The sequence below is a fragment of the Erithacus rubecula genome, assembly GCF_903797595.1.
Source record: "Erithacus rubecula genome assembly, chromosome: 2".
Lineage (NCBI taxonomy): Eukaryota > Metazoa > Chordata > Aves > Passeriformes > Muscicapidae > Erithacus > Erithacus rubecula.
This window is the reverse complement of record NC_136685.1, coordinates 42,653,939-42,671,018: the sequence shown is the minus strand read 5'-3', so window position 1 is coordinate 42,671,018 and position 17,080 is coordinate 42,653,939. Positions and strand designations below refer to the sequence as shown.

The 17,080-nt window shown below is 42.8% G+C and overlaps 1 protein-coding gene across 3 annotated transcripts in view; it reads right to left on the bottom strand.

Moving 5' to 3' along the window:
• The window catches only part of SOBP (sine oculis binding protein homolog), a 112,721-nt gene that overhangs the window by 41,268 nt on the left and 54,373 nt on the right, over positions 1-17,080 (bottom strand). For 2 of the 3 annotated variants that reach the window (XM_079298701.1, XM_079298700.1), the window contains exon 5: positions 8,700-8,795. The exons of the other annotated variant lie outside the window; for it this stretch is intronic. In XM_079298701.1, the coding sequence (XP_079154827.1) occupies positions 8,700-8,795 (96 nt within the window). The remainder of the gene's footprint in view (positions 1-8,699; positions 8,796-17,080) is intronic. 3 annotated transcript variants of the gene reach the window in all.

Genomic DNA, 17,080 nt, shown 5'->3' with positions numbered 1-17,080 from the left:
GCTCTGCACAGTCCCAGCGATTCCCAGTGAAATGGGGTTGGACACTTAACATACCAGAGCACCCCCAAACCTCCCTGCAGTCTACTTGAATGGTGGCCAAGCTCTTCCCAACTCTCCTTCCCTCTGGCTGGATCTTAACTGAGAAATATAAAGAGTGCAGTCTCCTGATTTTCAAAACCCTACTCTCTTACTGCTGTATGTTGGCTCTACAAGAGATCAAAGCCTTCAAACACTTTTCAATGGGGAAGACAACACAGGCAGCAAGGTGAGACTTAAGCCCACTGCACCATTACAAAAAGTCACACTCGTTAATGTAGGCACCTGTTCAGACCTGATAAAACCTATCCTTAATAAAACCTTGCATGACTAAGAGGTCAGAGGCAAAAAGGGACCTGAGCCCCTGGGCACCAAAGCCAGTTTTATACCTGACCCTGTGCTGGAGGTACAGTGGTGGTGGTGAGATATGTTGTAAGGGATGGTTTCCCCCAGGGCATCCCACGGGCCCTACTGAGTCATCTGCATCTCCTGCACAGACCCCAGGAAGAAAATAGCTTTGGGTGATGACTTGGGAAATTTTATTTCCAATTTATATGGAAAGAATTTTAATTTATCACACTTCACTTAGCTAGGAACAAGACATATCTTTATTCTTTAATATTCTATAAAAACTGTCTGAATTTTATTTCACAGAATCATAGAATAAGATGAGTGGTTGAGTCCTGCACAGGACCGCTCCAGAAAACACAGAGAACATTGTTCAAATGATTCTTGAACGCTCTCAAGCTTGGTGCTGTGATCATTTCCCTGGGGATCCTTTGCCAGTACCCAACCACTGTGCATTTTCATCTAGTAGTTTCTTAACTTTTTACATGTTTAAATTTGTGAAAAACAATTGTGTAAATAAAAGGATTGTGGGGCACTTTTTTTCAATATTAAAGAAAAATCAATTTTTCAGTGACAACATGTTTAATATGAAAATTATAACTTCAGTAAACATATCAAATAAGGAAATAGTAAAAGTAGAGTAATACAACACAGTATTGCAGTAAGGAGAAATTATAGTTAAAGAAATTATTCAGAAGTCATCAGTAAGTGCAGATTTATTAATGAAAATTTTAATGCTTGTCCTGGGAAGGAAGATGACAGATTTGGAGCTGTAATGGGATTTTAATTATATTCCTTCTTAACAAATGCATTTTGCTTCTCTTCCAAAATAATAGTAAACAGTGATGTTAAAAATTAAAAAACATGCCTCCTTTTGAGGAAAGGTAGGCTTATGCTCACAAAGTATCAAATGCCACATCCTAAAATCATGCTCCTCTATTGGGATAAAGGAAAATGCTTAATTAGAGGCACTGGGGAAAAATTGCTTCCTATATGTAACTGGGTGCAGTGGCAAAGGGGATAAGACTCACTCTTGGCTCCAGGAGGCCAAACTCAGTGCCTGTAGCCATGCTCTTTCCCAAACCTGCCCCATTCCCATTGACCCTCTTCCCAGGCTGCCCACCCCTCTCACTGTCACACCTTTTAGTCCATCTCTTTAGGGCCCTGAATCATCCTCCTTAATTCAAACCATCCTCCTTAATTTGGTTCACTGGATTGAAAACACTGGGATTATGTAGAGCTCCTGGTGGTACCAGCCTGCTTGAGGAGGAAGCCTCATCCCTGACCATGGGGGAGATCTTTTCCTTTTATTCCCTTCCTTGCCTTCCTTCGTCCCATTCCTCATGCTTCTGTGAATTTCATACCTTGTATTCTATATGTTGCTGGGAACTGGCAGAGCCTTGCCTTCCCTGACACTCTCAAGGTGACTGTGCTGGCCTGCCCACCTCTGCAGGAGGAGAGGGGAATCCCTCCCCTCCTCAGTGCTGCAGGTCATGGTCACTCACTAACCCTGGGTGTAAAACAAGTGAGGTTTGGGTTTTATATCCAGCAGAATATAATATCTGCTACCTCACACTTGCCAAGACAGGGCTTTGTTTTCTATTAGTTCCTAGAACTGGTCTCTGATGTCAGCCTTCAGCTTAGACATTATTAATAAAGATCATGTTTTCTACACTGGAAATTTACCTGTTAGCTGGGCTACTGCAATTTTTGGTCAGACAGGAGGGAGATGTCTGAAAGCATGTCTCATTAATCCTTTTTTTGTTTACAGAATATAAGGTGTCAGAATCCACCTCAAGTAAACAGGAGGGATCCTATTGATTTCTCAGGGCTTTGGATCAGAGGTTGTGGAGTCCTATACATGGTGTGAGTTAAGAAATAAAAGCTTAATGCTTTAGTAGCACGTCCAACATGGTGGTACAGGACAGAGGAAGGGGAACAGAAGGACTGAAAGACAAGGACATCTCTCAAGATCCCCTAGAAGGATCTCCTGCAGCCCAGAAAACCTTCCATGTCCAGTCCATGCTGTCATGCTGTCATGCTGTCATGCTGTGAGGAACAGCTTCACTTCCATTGTGGGATAGAAAAACATATCATTAAAAAGCAGTGCCAAGAAGGACACAGCCTGTGTGCCGGGCAAGACAGTGGCTGCATTTGTTCTAAGCCAGTAAATAGATCTGTGCAGCCAGGCACAGAGACTATCATTTCCTGGGACAGGGTGGCAGGGGGACTGGCAGGCTGCAGCTCTGTGTTAGGTCCTGTGTTATCCCAGCGAGATCCCGATCGCGGCACAGATGCCAAGGCACCCACGCCCTGTGGTGCCTACCTGTGCTGGCAGGCAGCAGGCAGGCAGGGGCAGATGGAGCTGGGTGCCAGGGCTCTCTCTCCCCAGGGCTGCAAATCCCCATGGACCCAGTGCTACCTTTTTTCAGTGCATTTTCACAGTGCTCCTGCACTTCAACATGCATATAAGTCGAGCACCACTTAGCCCTTCATTCAGCCTGGCGGCAATCAAGGACAAAAAAAACCATTTAGAATAATTTTTCCTGGTTTGTTGCCCTTACTTGAAAAGAAACAGAGTGCAAGGTTTTCAGTGGGGTTTTGGGGAGTTTCATTTCAAAATATCCTGCCATTGCTCATGGGCAATTTAGTTTTTAAAAATGAAACACTACAGGCGATTAATCTACCATATGACCTAAGCGTCACTGTTATTTCAGTCACAAGAAAGGTTGAATTTCATGTGGCCAAGATTACTGAGGTTTTAAGAGCATCAGTATCAATTCACTGCTACAATTGCTTTTCTCCATATTTTTGTTCCAGGGCCATAACCACCACTCTGACAGCCCTCTGTGCCTGATCCAAAGTCCCTGACACCAGCAGTGGGCTCTCTGACGGCTGTCAGGGGCTTTGCACAGTCATCTGCTTGCATCACTGCATATGCCACAGGGCAACTGATGCAGTAGTACCAGTTGCCCTCACACTGTGATGGCAAACTGAGCAAGGAGATGATGAAATTCATCAGAAAACCACCCAAAAACTGCACCAGCAGTGAGACAAACATCAACCGATGCTGAAACAGCATTTAAGGCTGTGGAGGTTTTAAACTCCCATCAGGTTTGGTAGCTCTATGATCTGGAACTCCACAAGGGTCACAGGTCTCTTCCCCTCTCCCCTCCTGCCTCTCCAAGGTGGCAGAATCACCCCCTGACCAGGACTGTACCTGGCAGGCTGGAAGTGACCCTGCACCCTCAGAGCTGCTGGGCAGCACTCCTGCTCCAGCCTGCAGGCAGAATGCCCTGCACATCCCCAGCCTGTGCCAGAATGAAGGAAGTGCTCTGCCTCTCCCTCTGCTGCTCTGCACCCAAGACGGTGAAGGAAGAGCCAGGAAAAGCACAAGGGGAAGTGCACTCCTTCCTCTCTCTCCACTCTGCTAGGAATAAGGAGACAGCAGGGGAGACAAAGAGGATGGAAAGGCAAGAGATGGAATGAGCAAAGCTATTTCTCTCTAATTCAGTCCTTTTTCTAAGGCACTGTGATTTTAAATGGACTGAGAGGTGTTTTTTTTCTACTGCTGAGGCACTAACAGGGAGCAGTTTTGCTTGACACTGGGGCATAGTAAGCAGGTCAGGCACCCTACAAAAAATGAATTTGAGCCTCACTTTCTGAAACCAAAACTCTCAAGGCCTTCAAAGATACCCATATGCATATTTACATGTAACTCATCTACAACAGCAAAACCTGTAGGCCTCATCTGATCACAAACACTCTCAGTACTTTTTAATGTCAGTCTAGTAGGTATGAAATCTTTGCCACATTCCAGTGCCATAATTCTGAAGTTAACCTGCCTGCACCCCTGCTGCCCTGTCTGGGTGCCCCACAGGTGCCATTTGTCCTGACTCTGCCTCCAGTGCTGGAACAGCAGAGCACAGTGACACGACTTCAAGCAAAGCATTAGCTGCAGCTCTGGCTCACCACAGCTTTGCCACAGCCTCCCCAAAGGCTTTTTGCTCATAAGAGAACATTTTGCATTTCATGTTTCCACTGTAGATGTGTTTTCAGAGTTTTCTCTGCCTCTTTTTGTCAATGATTAAAGATAACTGGCCGTAGGTGAGTTTGCATTAAATCTAATAGCAAGCATGTTTTATTTTGAGTCTTTTACATAATAGCTCCCAAGCACCAGGACTTATAATGCATCTCATACTGCATTCACAAATTTATCCTCTCAGAGCAGAACTACTAGGAATAGACTTTTTGATTTTAAAGATGAAAAAATCATGATTTTACTGCAGGAAAAGCACAGATTCAACCAGGTGTAGGACTGGAAATTATTTTTTTTCAGGATATTTATGTTTTGTTTGGTTATTTGCTTGCTTTGCATATAATCCCATAGCAGTGGGTGGTACTCACATCATCTCCATAAACAAATGATCTGGAAAGCAACCTGATGTTTAATTTCCTTAACCCATCAAACCCCCTTTACCTCATACAGCAGCATGCCAATCTGAAACCTTGACTCAATATTCTGAGTAAACGGGGGGAGGAAGGACGAACTGCTGGTTTTTCTTTCCCACTTTTGTTAAAAGGCAACCAAGCATGACTCTTCCTACCCTGACTAACCTGGGTAGGTGCCAGATGGATTTTTCCTTTCTCTAGGCAATGGCTCAGGAATTTCATCCGGCTAGAGCTGGGGCTGTGGGCTTCTTGCTGGCCTTTTCACTCCAGTCTCCCCTTTCTCGGCAGTTAATCCCATTTTTCTCCCCACATCCACTATAAGCTGGACTGTACTGTTTCTTGACAATCAGCTTACAGCGGGGACTAAATTCTGCCTTTTCCTTCTGGAAACAAAGAGATGTGCCTGAAAGAAAAGCTTCCAGCCACTCACGGAATAAGGAATTAAAATCCTGAGGCAGTGCCTATGGGAGAAGAATGGATGGCTGGCCAAGACAGCATGCTGACCTGGCTCTTTAAAAATAGATTTCTTTTATGTAGTTCCTGATATTTATTATGGATAGCTAAACTTCAGACAACATGATTCTCAAAAATACAGTAGAGTCCAAAGGAAAATCTGATGTGCTCATTGATTAGAGCATCTTAACCACTTTGGTTTTTGTGTCCAACAACAAATCCCAGGACACAACACATATGGATTTAGCTTGGGAAATGAGTACCCTGTTTTAATCCATAACTACAAAATGGCTTCTTATATTAATGAAAATATTTATTAGTCACTGCTTTTCTTAATGGCCAGAACTTCTAAACACATTTCAGGGGTTTCCCCTGCCTAATTTATACCCTTCTTCCTTCTATTTTCTATCAAACTTCTTACATTCAAAAAAGACAAAAAAACAAACAGAAAACCTGAGTTGTACCTCATCAAATTATCTGCTATTGTGGTGTGTAAGCAATGAAGAAAGCATACAATTTTTCATGCTCCATGTTACTTTTGCAATACGCTATGCTACCATGCTTTAAAATCTCTCCAAGCATTGAAGAGTTAAAGCTTGCTGTGTGTGCCTGTGACCTGGGATGTTAACATTCAGCCAGTGTAGCCTGGCTCCTGCGGGAGAGCCCTGGCACGCAGACCCAGCAGCAGCAACCCAGCCCTGGATCCTGGCTGGCAGCACTCTCCCAGCATGAGCATTTCCCAAACACAGGAGCCTGCCCTTGCCGAGACAAACCTCACTGGAAAATGGCAGCTAAACCCTAAAGAAAAGAAAGCATTTTTGAGCTGAAGCCTCCAATTTTGCCTGACAGAGTATTACTCTATTTACTCTGAACTACCTTCTGGAAACTCTAAGGGTTCCCTCATTCTCAAAAGCATAAACAACTTTCAGTTTCTCTTTTATTTAAAAATCACATCTTTTCACTCAGCCAGCATCTGACTTGTGCTGTTAAGATTCTGGGTAAGTTTTCATCATTGGGAAAATTTTTTTTTAGAGGAGCAGCTGACCCCACTCCTTTCTTTCATGTTTGTTTTGTTGGGTTTTTTTTTCTGTCTCTCAAGGAATACTGACTAGCCTGTAAGCGAAAGAAGGTTTCTTGATGGCCAGTTTCAGTGAAATTAGCCTTTGAAATTTGAGCACATTTTAATACAGCATTGTTTCCATAAAGTAAAATGTAGAAGGAATAACACTACCTCTCTGTGAAACATAGAATCTTCAACAAATAACACTAGCTTCCCCACCACCCACACCTAGGCTCAACATCATACTTTCACTGAAAGTTCCTAAAATACATCTTTAAAGATAGCAGAGGTACATATTCATTATTTGCCTACTATTTTTTTCACATACAAATTGAGTACAGATTACATTCCTGCCAATTTTGTTTCCAATAGCATAGGAAAAATAAAACTATAACAAATTGCTTTTATTACTTCCTTAAACAAGAATTGAAACTTGTCCAAAAAAGCACATGAAAGACTAACTTTGATGACTTGAGCTTTTGCCAGACACAGTGGTGATACAATAAAGCAAAAATTTAAATGCATATTAATAGAGGAACAAGCAACTGGGCATTAAAAGAATGCTTGATTTTAATAGCACAAAGTGGGTTAATTGGTTCATTAATGGCTTGCACTAAATAAAAAGCAGATTTTCAATGGAAATATTACCTGACTTATATAATGTTGTCTCTGTTACTAAGTTTCTCCAGCACCAAGAAGCCTTACTGACTTTGGGAGCATCTTGGTGTGCTGTGATGGCTTGTCAGGCCTGATTAGCAGCACAGTAATTAAACATGGCCTTGAAGAAAGAGCTTCATTTATTTGGCACAGGAATTAAGAGTACACCAGGGAACTGCTTTTTGTGTTTGTCTGGTTTCCTCTCCTTAGGATGTAACACTGCTATCCCTGAAACCACCAGGAATTTCACAAAGGGTTTAAGAGGGACCAAGACCAGATCTCAGGGGTCACCTTGCTTTTGGCTGGGGAGAATTACACTGGTAACAAACTGAACCTTCTAAGTGGCACCTGTGGCTGTAAAAAGCATTGCCTTTCCCTAACCAAGGGTCAGCACACTTGTGGGGTAGTAGAGTGCAGGCCCTGTAGGGCAGGTGTGGCCGAGATGCTCTGCGCTCTGGCCAGTGTGGGGAGCAGGGACTGGCCACCAGCCCTGCTGCTGCTTCCTGGTGTGGGCTTCTGTGGCCACCTGACTGAACCTGGAGGGCAACTCCAGCACCGGGTAATCTGCTCATCAGCTCGGCTTTCACTGCCTGTTTCACCTGGGGCACCAAGAGCAGCGCTTGGCCTTGAATCCAGGGGAGCAGGCACCGGCTTTAATGCAGAAAAAACACAGCTTGCTCCTCCACTGCCACCCGCCTCTTCTCTGGTTACAGTGACAAAAAAAGAAATGTTGTTTCAAAGTAAAACCCCGTGTACTACTCTGCATAAACACTTCCATTTAGCCAAATGATACATTTTACTTAGGTACAGATGAGAAGAAAGGCGAATGCAAGGGAGAGATCTACCGATGTATCTAAACCTCCCTTTTCGAAAGCCATGCATGAACCTCTTCTAAATGTATGACAATTCATCCTCTGTTTACTTTAGGCAAACAGAAAAACTCATGGTGGAGCACTCATTTTCGCAAGCTAATCAAGAACATTAGGTCCCAACAGATTCATTTAATAGAAATATAATAGGCATTCCTGCTTGCTTTTAATCTCGTCTAGCTGCAAATGCTAAAATGAACAGCGAATTAACCCTGCCTTGGAACAGAGATTCTTTCACAGCTGATATCATCTCTCTTATGGCTTGTAAACACTCCAGACTCCCTGTATGTGCTTTCCTGGCTTTTGCTCTTTCCCCGCAGCAGAGGAGAGGAATGGAGAGGAGAGGGATGGAGAGGAAAGGAGGGGATGCTTTGGATTGCATGCAGCTATGAAGGGGAGGAATAGGTGAGCTCTGAAGGAAGGATTGCCTGTTAGCAGAACAAAATACAGCACCACCACCCAAAAACAAGGCAGAGCTGAAAGATGGATGGGAGAGTGAGTTTGGGGTGCTTTGGGGGAAGGGGGGGTGCTTTCCGTGCATCACCAGCCACTCCCTGCATAGCTCTCCCTGATTTACCAGAGCAAGACAAGGTAGTAAGACAAGGCCATTCACGTGCTGACATCAAATATATGATATTTTTCAAGCAATTTGAGAACTTAAACTGTTCACGGATAGCAGAACTAGCATTAGAACGCTAAAACAGTTTAAAAAAAACCTATCATATTTCATAATGTATGTCATAATGAACAAAAGCCTTTAAAAAAAACGGTTTTCACTGTGCTAAAGTAACAATCTAGACTTGTTGTAAGTATGTTATTCTTACAAGTAGTTCGCAGTTATTCTTGAAGGCAAGTCTTGGAGTTTCCTTAGCATAGTGCTGCTGGGGAAAATTTTCAGCATGTCCATCTTCATCTCTAGCCTGAAGGGAAATATAATGGCCTATTTAGGGACTTACAAATAATGGAAGGAAAAAAATAGCTAAAAGCATAACAGCTCAGATCATTAAAACAGACGGGAATCCCAAAATACAACATTATTTAAAAGTTTCTTTAAATAGTCAGTACACCTTTTAGATACAAGAACTTGGGATGCCGTTTTCTTACATAGCTTAGATTGAACATGCAAATCCATTGTGGAGTAATAATTAAAACAACAAAAGACAAAACCAAAATGAAATATTTGAGCTGAAAACTGAGTAACTCAGGGTTTCAATTTACTCCATTGCATTTTTCAGGATTACATTACATATGTACTCGTTTAAACTTTTTGACATGCTTCAGCAATCCCTAGATAATGTACTTGTATTTTCAGTTTAACAGTAAGGCCAAAAAAAAATCATACTCATAATTTACACGTAATACTAATACAAATAAATGGATTCCCCCTCCATGTTTAAGTGAAGCTTTGAAAGGAGCAATCATCTAGTGAGAACAATGATCCTTCAGTCAAATGCAGTCAAAATATTTAATGACGAAGATGCATTAAAAGTTACTGGTTATTTGTAACTGCACTGTTAATTAAGAAAGCTGGAGTTTAAAATGGAGACATTACCAGAGCCCATTAGCAATCCTGCTTTCATATAGTATTTTTCCCTTCTCATCTCGAGCGTTTTCTGCTTTTGAGTTAAAGCAAAAGGGAGAAGCAGGTGAAAGGAGGAGTGTCAGCAATACGCTCATTACACTGTTCATTTGAGTGACACTTGCACTCCGTTCCGCTCCATCTCATCTGATTCCTGACTGTTCACTCTCTCCCTCTCACAGCCTCCCAAAATTCACAGCTGAGCTGTCTCCCTCACATATGGCTTGCATATAATTATGCACATTCCATTTTACACTGCATTAAAATGATGAGCTCCTGGCTCCCTGCCAGCCTATTTAAATCAGCCCCTGCCCGAAGGAGCGGTGGAGAGGAGGAGGGCAGAGGCAGGGTGGCCGGATCGGGGGCGAGGGCTGCGGGGTGAGGAGCAGGCAGCCCCGCTGCCCATCCCTCCTGCTGCCCCGTGTGTGCTCCTGGGCCAGGTGGCCAGGGATGCCCAGGTGCCACCTCGGTGCCCGTGGCAGCGCTGGCACACTGTCACCCCTCGTGCAGCCAGAGCTGCTGTCGCCGCGTGTCAGCGCCCGGCACCCAACCCTTCAGCGTTGGCATTTATGAAAGATATTTACACCTTGCAGGCTCTGAGACTTGTTTGTCTTCAAACAGGCTGCTGCCTATCCCCGAGGAGATGGGCTGAGAAAGGGGAGACGTGGGCTAACAGCACTGCTGATTTTTAGGAAAACATGCAGGGTCTGCACCTCAAAGCCCCTTGTTTGACTGGGGCCTCTGCTTGTCAGCCATGGGGCGTGAACACAGCTTGCCCAACAGAAAATGCCATTTTTAAGGGTGCAAAATCTGCCCAAAGGTGTATTTTGGGAAGTACCTAACATCGATGATTATTACAAGAACTGGGAAGTAGGAAAAAGGTTCATTCTGTATGTTTCCTAGCAGTTTATAGGTATTTTCTCTCAATGCCCTCAGTAGTTGTGGGGTGAAAAAATGTTTAAAATTTTGCTTTAAAACAACAAGAAAGAGGATTCCTGAGCATCTGAAGTCACTTTTATATTGACAAAGGTTTAAATGTATTCTTCTAATTATTAGCTTGAAACTGAAACCTCTCTTATACAACAAATCTACCTCCATGCCGCATGGAATACAAAATTCAAATCTGACTGTGTTTTCTAAAAAAATCACCTCAAAATTCTCATTTTGAAATCAAACTTTGTCCTTTACTTTCCTCCTTGAAGGAATAGGGGCAACCCACTGAAGCCCTCTCAGGTCATCTAGAAGACAATCGGGGGATGAATGCCCTAAAAATGCCTTGCACAAATAGAAACAGACCTGTCAGCTCGGGAAAACAGATGCCAAGGGATGCTTAGTGATGAACAGCTAGGGAGATACTGGTGGGGCACAGGTGTTGAGTGGGACTCTGGATGCTGATGGTGCCCCCCCAGAACCCTGAAATTTTATCTTGGCACCATGCAATGCATTGTGCATGTGACGGCTGGCACATTGTAACCTGCCCGTGACCCTCTGGAGCGTTATCTTGGTGCACGCACACACCTTGTAAAATGAAATGGATATCAGGGTGCTTGGAGTGCATCTGTCAAAATACAGAGACAAACCCCACTGACTTTGACCTGCTTACCAAAATTGTCAGTTACACCAAGGTTATTCAACATGCTTCTGCTCCTACTGATCTAAACCTTGCTTTATTTAACTTTGGATGTCACTAAAATTTCCTAGTCTCAAAATCTGTTTAGCTACATACTGCCATAATTTGCTCAGGCAGCAAAAATATACCTAATTTAGCTAGTTGGTTTCCATTGTAAAAAACACCTATTCTGAGCAGTCAGGACTAATTTTCCAGTATCTTTACATTAATTCATTACTACCATCTTCCAACTGTAAATAATTTGCAGAAGGAAACACTCTTACAACGTTCATCACTGTTCTAAACATATTAAAAATGTGGCTCAGAATCCATCTTGCAGTGGCAATATTGTGATGCATCTGTGCCTACACTGACCCAATCTCAATCACTGCTGCACACCTCGTGATTGCCTCAGTTCCCCAGCACCTCACTCACAGCAAGCTGGCATCTACAGCTTTGCCATCAGGCCTGGCTGCCATAGGATGCTATTGCTTAAAAGAAAACAACTGAAAAAAAAAAAAACCCAAGCCAAATCTGTGATTGCTCTGATTTTTTTTTAAAATGCTTTAATACTGCTAAAATAATTATAGGAAGGCTCTCATCAAAAAATGTGAATACTAACTGCTAGATGTGATTGATTGCATGCATGTAATATATGGGACAACTGCTCTCACGGCACATTTTGTTCCAGGACAAAAAAGGCATCAGCTCGTGTTCTGAGACCTGGAACCATGGTTAGCACTGCTAGTTTTATCAGTGCAAAACTGCTGCAGCTTCAGCGTGGCAGTGCCTCTCCTGGGATTCACTGAATCTCCTAATTCAATACCCTCTACTGGCAGACAGCCGCTTCCCGCCAGCTGCATGGGATCCGAGAGGGAAAGCAGCCCATTGCAGCCCCTGGGGACTCCAGGCTGCACACTTGACAAGAGCAGTGGCACACACTGCCAGAGTAGAGCCCACTGCCCAAGGAGCAGTGCTGGTGAAGATGATCTAGTGAGAAAACTGCAGTTGACTTGGTGGAGGTGGCTTGGCTGTAAGGTCAGCCTGATGATGGGTTGTGTGGGAAATCACGGCCTTTAATTGCAGGTTAGATATCAGGAAGCCCTTCTTAATGACAGGTACAGCAAAGCACTGGAGCAGATTGCCTAAGGAACCTGTCAAAGCCCCATCACTGGAGTTTTTTAAGAGCAGATTAGGCAAACATCTGCCAGGAATGACACGCATGGAGTAGTTCCTGATGTGGGGAAGCTGGACAGATGAGAGCACCTCCTTTCCTAGGTCCCTTTTTTCTCTGCTTTCTACTGATGAGCTTTGAAAGAAAATGGTGGGAGGCTAAGGAAAAAAAAAAAGTTAAAAAAAAAAGAAAAACAAAAAACCAACAGAAAACAGGATCTGAAAGGATCTCTCTGAAAATAGCACAGCATTTGATGTTCAGAGATATGTGTACTCATTAATAAGTGCATGATGACAACTATCTTTGGCAATAGAAACTGTGCTATTTGTTCATAAGCCAGCCAGCCTATATTGGTGAAAGATGCCAATAGTTTGGAAACAGACTATATATTCAGTCAAGATTCCTTTTTTTTAACACAACAGAGGAAGAACAATCTACAGCAGAATTTCCTCCTCTCCAAAGAGTGTGGATATTTATTTCTCCTTATTCTCAGAGAAAAATTATCTTGATCCAGGCAGAGGATTTCTCAGCTTCAGTGTAAGTATTTTTATGCAGCTTTAGCCTTGGGAGAGAAAATCTGTGCTTACATTTTAATATTAAGGGCAGGATCTTATGATAGTGTAAGTCACAAGGCAGGTTCAACCAAATAATTTATTAAGATGGAACTTGTTAATGCAAAGCTTCCACTAAAATGGGACAATGCATTTGCAACAAAATCCTAATGCTTAGTCCACAGAACTCTAATGCCACTTTACCAAAAGCACCTAACATTAAGAGCAACAGTCACTTGAGTAAGGCAGAGTGACAGAAAATTAGTCTGCTTACTCGGGATAAAATTGCCACCTAATTTCCATATATGTCCTTTGAAACAGATGAAACACGGGAATGTTACCCCCAGATATGTTAAAGGCATTAGCTGAATGTCTCTGGTAGGACAGAGAATAAGCTGCAAGGATCTGAATGGCGTTGCTATAGAAGTGCAGATAATTGCATGGAGGCTCCTGTCCCGTGGCGATGAACAGAGGAAATTCACATCACCCTTAATACTATTGTCTCCAGAGGCTGGCTGCAGATGGGAACTGAAAGCACTGTTTCCGTTTCCACCACAAAGGTTATCTCTCCTTTCACTGAAACTCGAGGGAAGTCCTCAGGGAGAACCTAATCCTTGAAATTCTAGTTCCTGTGCATTTCTGTTGTCCCAGATAATCAATTATCATGCTCTCTGCATTCACTGTACCAGCAATAGTAAAAATAGTACTAAACTTCCACCTGCTGGGTATGTTTTTCCCAGAAATATGAACATGCTTGCTGTGGGCTGGGTGGTGGGGGAGCCCAACATCAGGGTCCTGAGTGGAGGTGCTGTGCTGGGAATGGAACAGGGCCGGGGAAGACAGTCCAGAGAGGATGCTCCCCGGATCACTTACTATGCACATACAGGAATGAGCAAGCCCTCAGCTCAGAGAAGTGTTCCCTCAGGAAAAGCTCCCACTAATGTTTGATGAGAGGTTTTCTCTTCACAAGGGTTTCAAGATTTTCCTGAATCATAGAGTGATGGAATAAGCAGTATTTACTTGCTTGTTGCCTCTCTCAGCTGTACTCTATTCACTAATCTCTACAGTTGTAATACTACACCACTCCAAACCTCTAAAGTCGTCCCAAGATTTTTTAAAAACTCACAGGTATCTTGAAAACATGTCCATGCAAGATTTCATATAATCTCCCAAGACTCAGATCAATGAAAAGAAAGGACTTAAAGGCTGCTTATTTACCAAGTTGTTATCATTTACATCCCACAAAAATTGAGGTTATCCCTTTAGTTTGACCTCCAGTGACCAGTACAGAGGTGACCACCTTTCCCAACATTTTCCAGCCTGGGGTCTCTTTACCAGCAGTGACTCTCTGCACACTTGGTGGTGGTCTATGGAGAGCTTGCAGGTCACATGCTACTAAGTCCCCTTGTTTCCAGCTGCTAAAATGCATTTAAAGACAGCTAAAAATACATTAAATACTTTCCTAATGTTATTTTTCCATGTAAGCAACTGCTGTAGTCACCACAGGAATGTTATTTGATCGCCAAGGGGAGGGGAAGTGGTCTGCGAGACAATCTGTCTACTGGAGGTGATCTACAAACTTAAAACAAAATTGGGAATATGCCCTCTTGAAACTTCTTTATTAAGTAGGCAAAGGAAAACCAGAAGGGCTTTTGCTGACTTGCTGCCTTCTGTTCTTTCCCCAGATATATGCCACACGAACACAGGTACCAACTCACACGTGCACATCTCCACCCATTCCTTAAGTTAGGGACTGAGACCTAGTTTATACTGGAAGAAGGCACCAGTAGATAGAAACCAGCAGAACAGCATCACCATGACAAGCCAAACCTTGGGACAGGGCATGCAGCTCTTCCCAGGTCCTGAGAAGAGGGCATACTGCAAGGAGACAGGTTTTGTTGCCATTTCGTTGCTTGGGGTCTCTCCATAGACTTCCTTGAAATCTCTCCCTGATACTCAGCTGCTCCTGGTTCCTGGACATTACAATATAGACTCCACAGTTGTGGAGTCCCTTTCCCAGAGGGAAGATCCGCAGTCCCGAAGAAGGAACAAAGATGTCCCTGCAAAGTCCCTAAGCAGAGCCTGAGGTTCAATCCCCTGCAGGTTCAATCCCCTCAGCAAGACAAGGGTTCATGTTGTTGTCACAGCTCTTGCTCACAGCTGTTCTTGCTCTTACATGTCCAGTACAGATTAATTAATTAATCTAGACCCAAACTCCAACCTTTGTTCAAATTTTAGTTGCCATTTCAAAAGCAAATACAAAACCACTAATGGCAGACTGGATTAGAAAAACATCTCCACTCCTCCTGTTCAGGAGAAGGTTTGGTGTGGAAGCAACTTCAGGAGCCAGTGATTGGGCCAGTGTGATTAAGCCCTGAGAAAATATCTAATTCTGAATATCCTGCAAATTTCTTAATGTGCTGACAGACAAAATGCTCCCTGACTTCAAAAATAAATAGTCACCAGGTCAAACCTGATATTCTAACCAAACCCAGCCCACACCACCTCATCATCCCTTTCTGTAAAATCTCCTGACAAACAGGCAGTTTTGCTGAGAAAAGCCAACCCATAAAAAAATGCATTACAACAAAGAAGGAGAAGGTGCCAAACTGTGGAATGATAGGGCAGTGTTTCTGAAATTATCCTTGTCAAAGCAACTGAGGACTGTCACGTTCATTTTCTTGCATAACTGAAGCACACTAAAAAATCCAAACAAATGTGCCTGCAAATCTGAAAAACAGTTATTTAAGGATCTTTTCTTCTTTTTTTTTTTTTTCTAATTTTTTTAAATGCTTGTCTTCCACAGGCTATGGCTCTGAATGGTCCAGCTTTGTGTATTAAATTTTTCACTCAGGATTTCATGGTATAAAATTCTCCACAGTTTATGTTTAAAATGCAAGCTGCAAACTCTATTATAATGTAAGGAATACCATAAGTGGATCAAAAGGAAATACTAATACCAGTACTACTCTAGTGCCTGCTAAAGTAATAACTTCCATCCTACTGCACTTAAAACTTACACCAAAAAATTGATTCAGCTTTCTGGATTCTATAAAACTTTTCCTCCCTTTCCCTCAGTTTTGTTTAATATACTTTGTAGAAGAAAGCTGATTTCCTCCTGGACTTCTCATCCTTCCAGGCAAAATCAGGATTTTCTTTTTATACTATATATTTCTTTTTGTAGTTCGCAATCCTGTACATTTATGGCCCTTCCTACCAGGGTCATAAAATACCTAGAAAAAAACTGGTGATCATTTTCAGTCTCCCAGTACATCCAGAAAGAGCAACTGAATTAAAAATAGCAGTGTCTACTGCCCTGGATCACTTCCCTAATTTTTGTAGGAAGAGGAGTAGAAGGTTTGAGATGTTAAGTGATCACAAGTAAGCCAAGGTGGTCCGGCATCAATCCAGTTGCTCAAGAGGGAACTGCCTAATGTTCTCAAGTGAAAACTCTGCATGGAACCTCACATTCCCACTGCATTCCAGACTTACAGACTTCTCCTTTCTCTATCAGCCAATACCCTGGCAGTTTCTGCAGCATTCCCACCTTCCACAGGACTGCATTACCCTCTCCCTGACACTTCATGGCATGGAGATGTGTGAAAAGTGTTCAGGTGGCTGCCTCAAAAGCCAGTTTTTCAAACTGCACAAACCTTTAACCATACCATCAATTTTTTATAACCACTTCCAAATTGTGAAAGAATAAATATAATAAGAAACACATAACGTTGAAACAATTTGAAATAAACTGTGTTTATTGCCCCTTTGAACATTTTTTCAACAAAAAATGTTCTCACTGCTGTGTGAGATCTTCATAAACGTGAGCCTATCCTGCTAATCTCCCTCCTGATTCACGACAGGCCTGATCCAGAGACACTAATGGACCATGTCTGACAGTTATTGCGACATATTCAATACCCAGCCTAAAATACGGCCAGGGAAGAAATGAAAACATACTACAGACTTGCCAGTAGCTTCCATTTTCCTAATGGGTAGCTCACAGCGGCACAGTCAATAAGCTTTCCCTCTCTCTTCACGTTCCCTGATTATTATAATTTTTGAGATAAAATCAATTTCCAAAGTATTCTGTGTGTTTCACTGTCAGGTAGTTCAAGTATTCCTTGTCACTGCTGCCATTTCTACCAGGGTTCCCCTGTCCAGGTGACAGATTTGGGCACAGGACAAGCACACATTTCCAATGAGCCTGCCAGAGAAGCAGGGAGACAAAACACAACACCAAGGAAGGAAAAAAACAAACAAAGAAAAAACCCCAGGAAAAAAAGATGGTATTA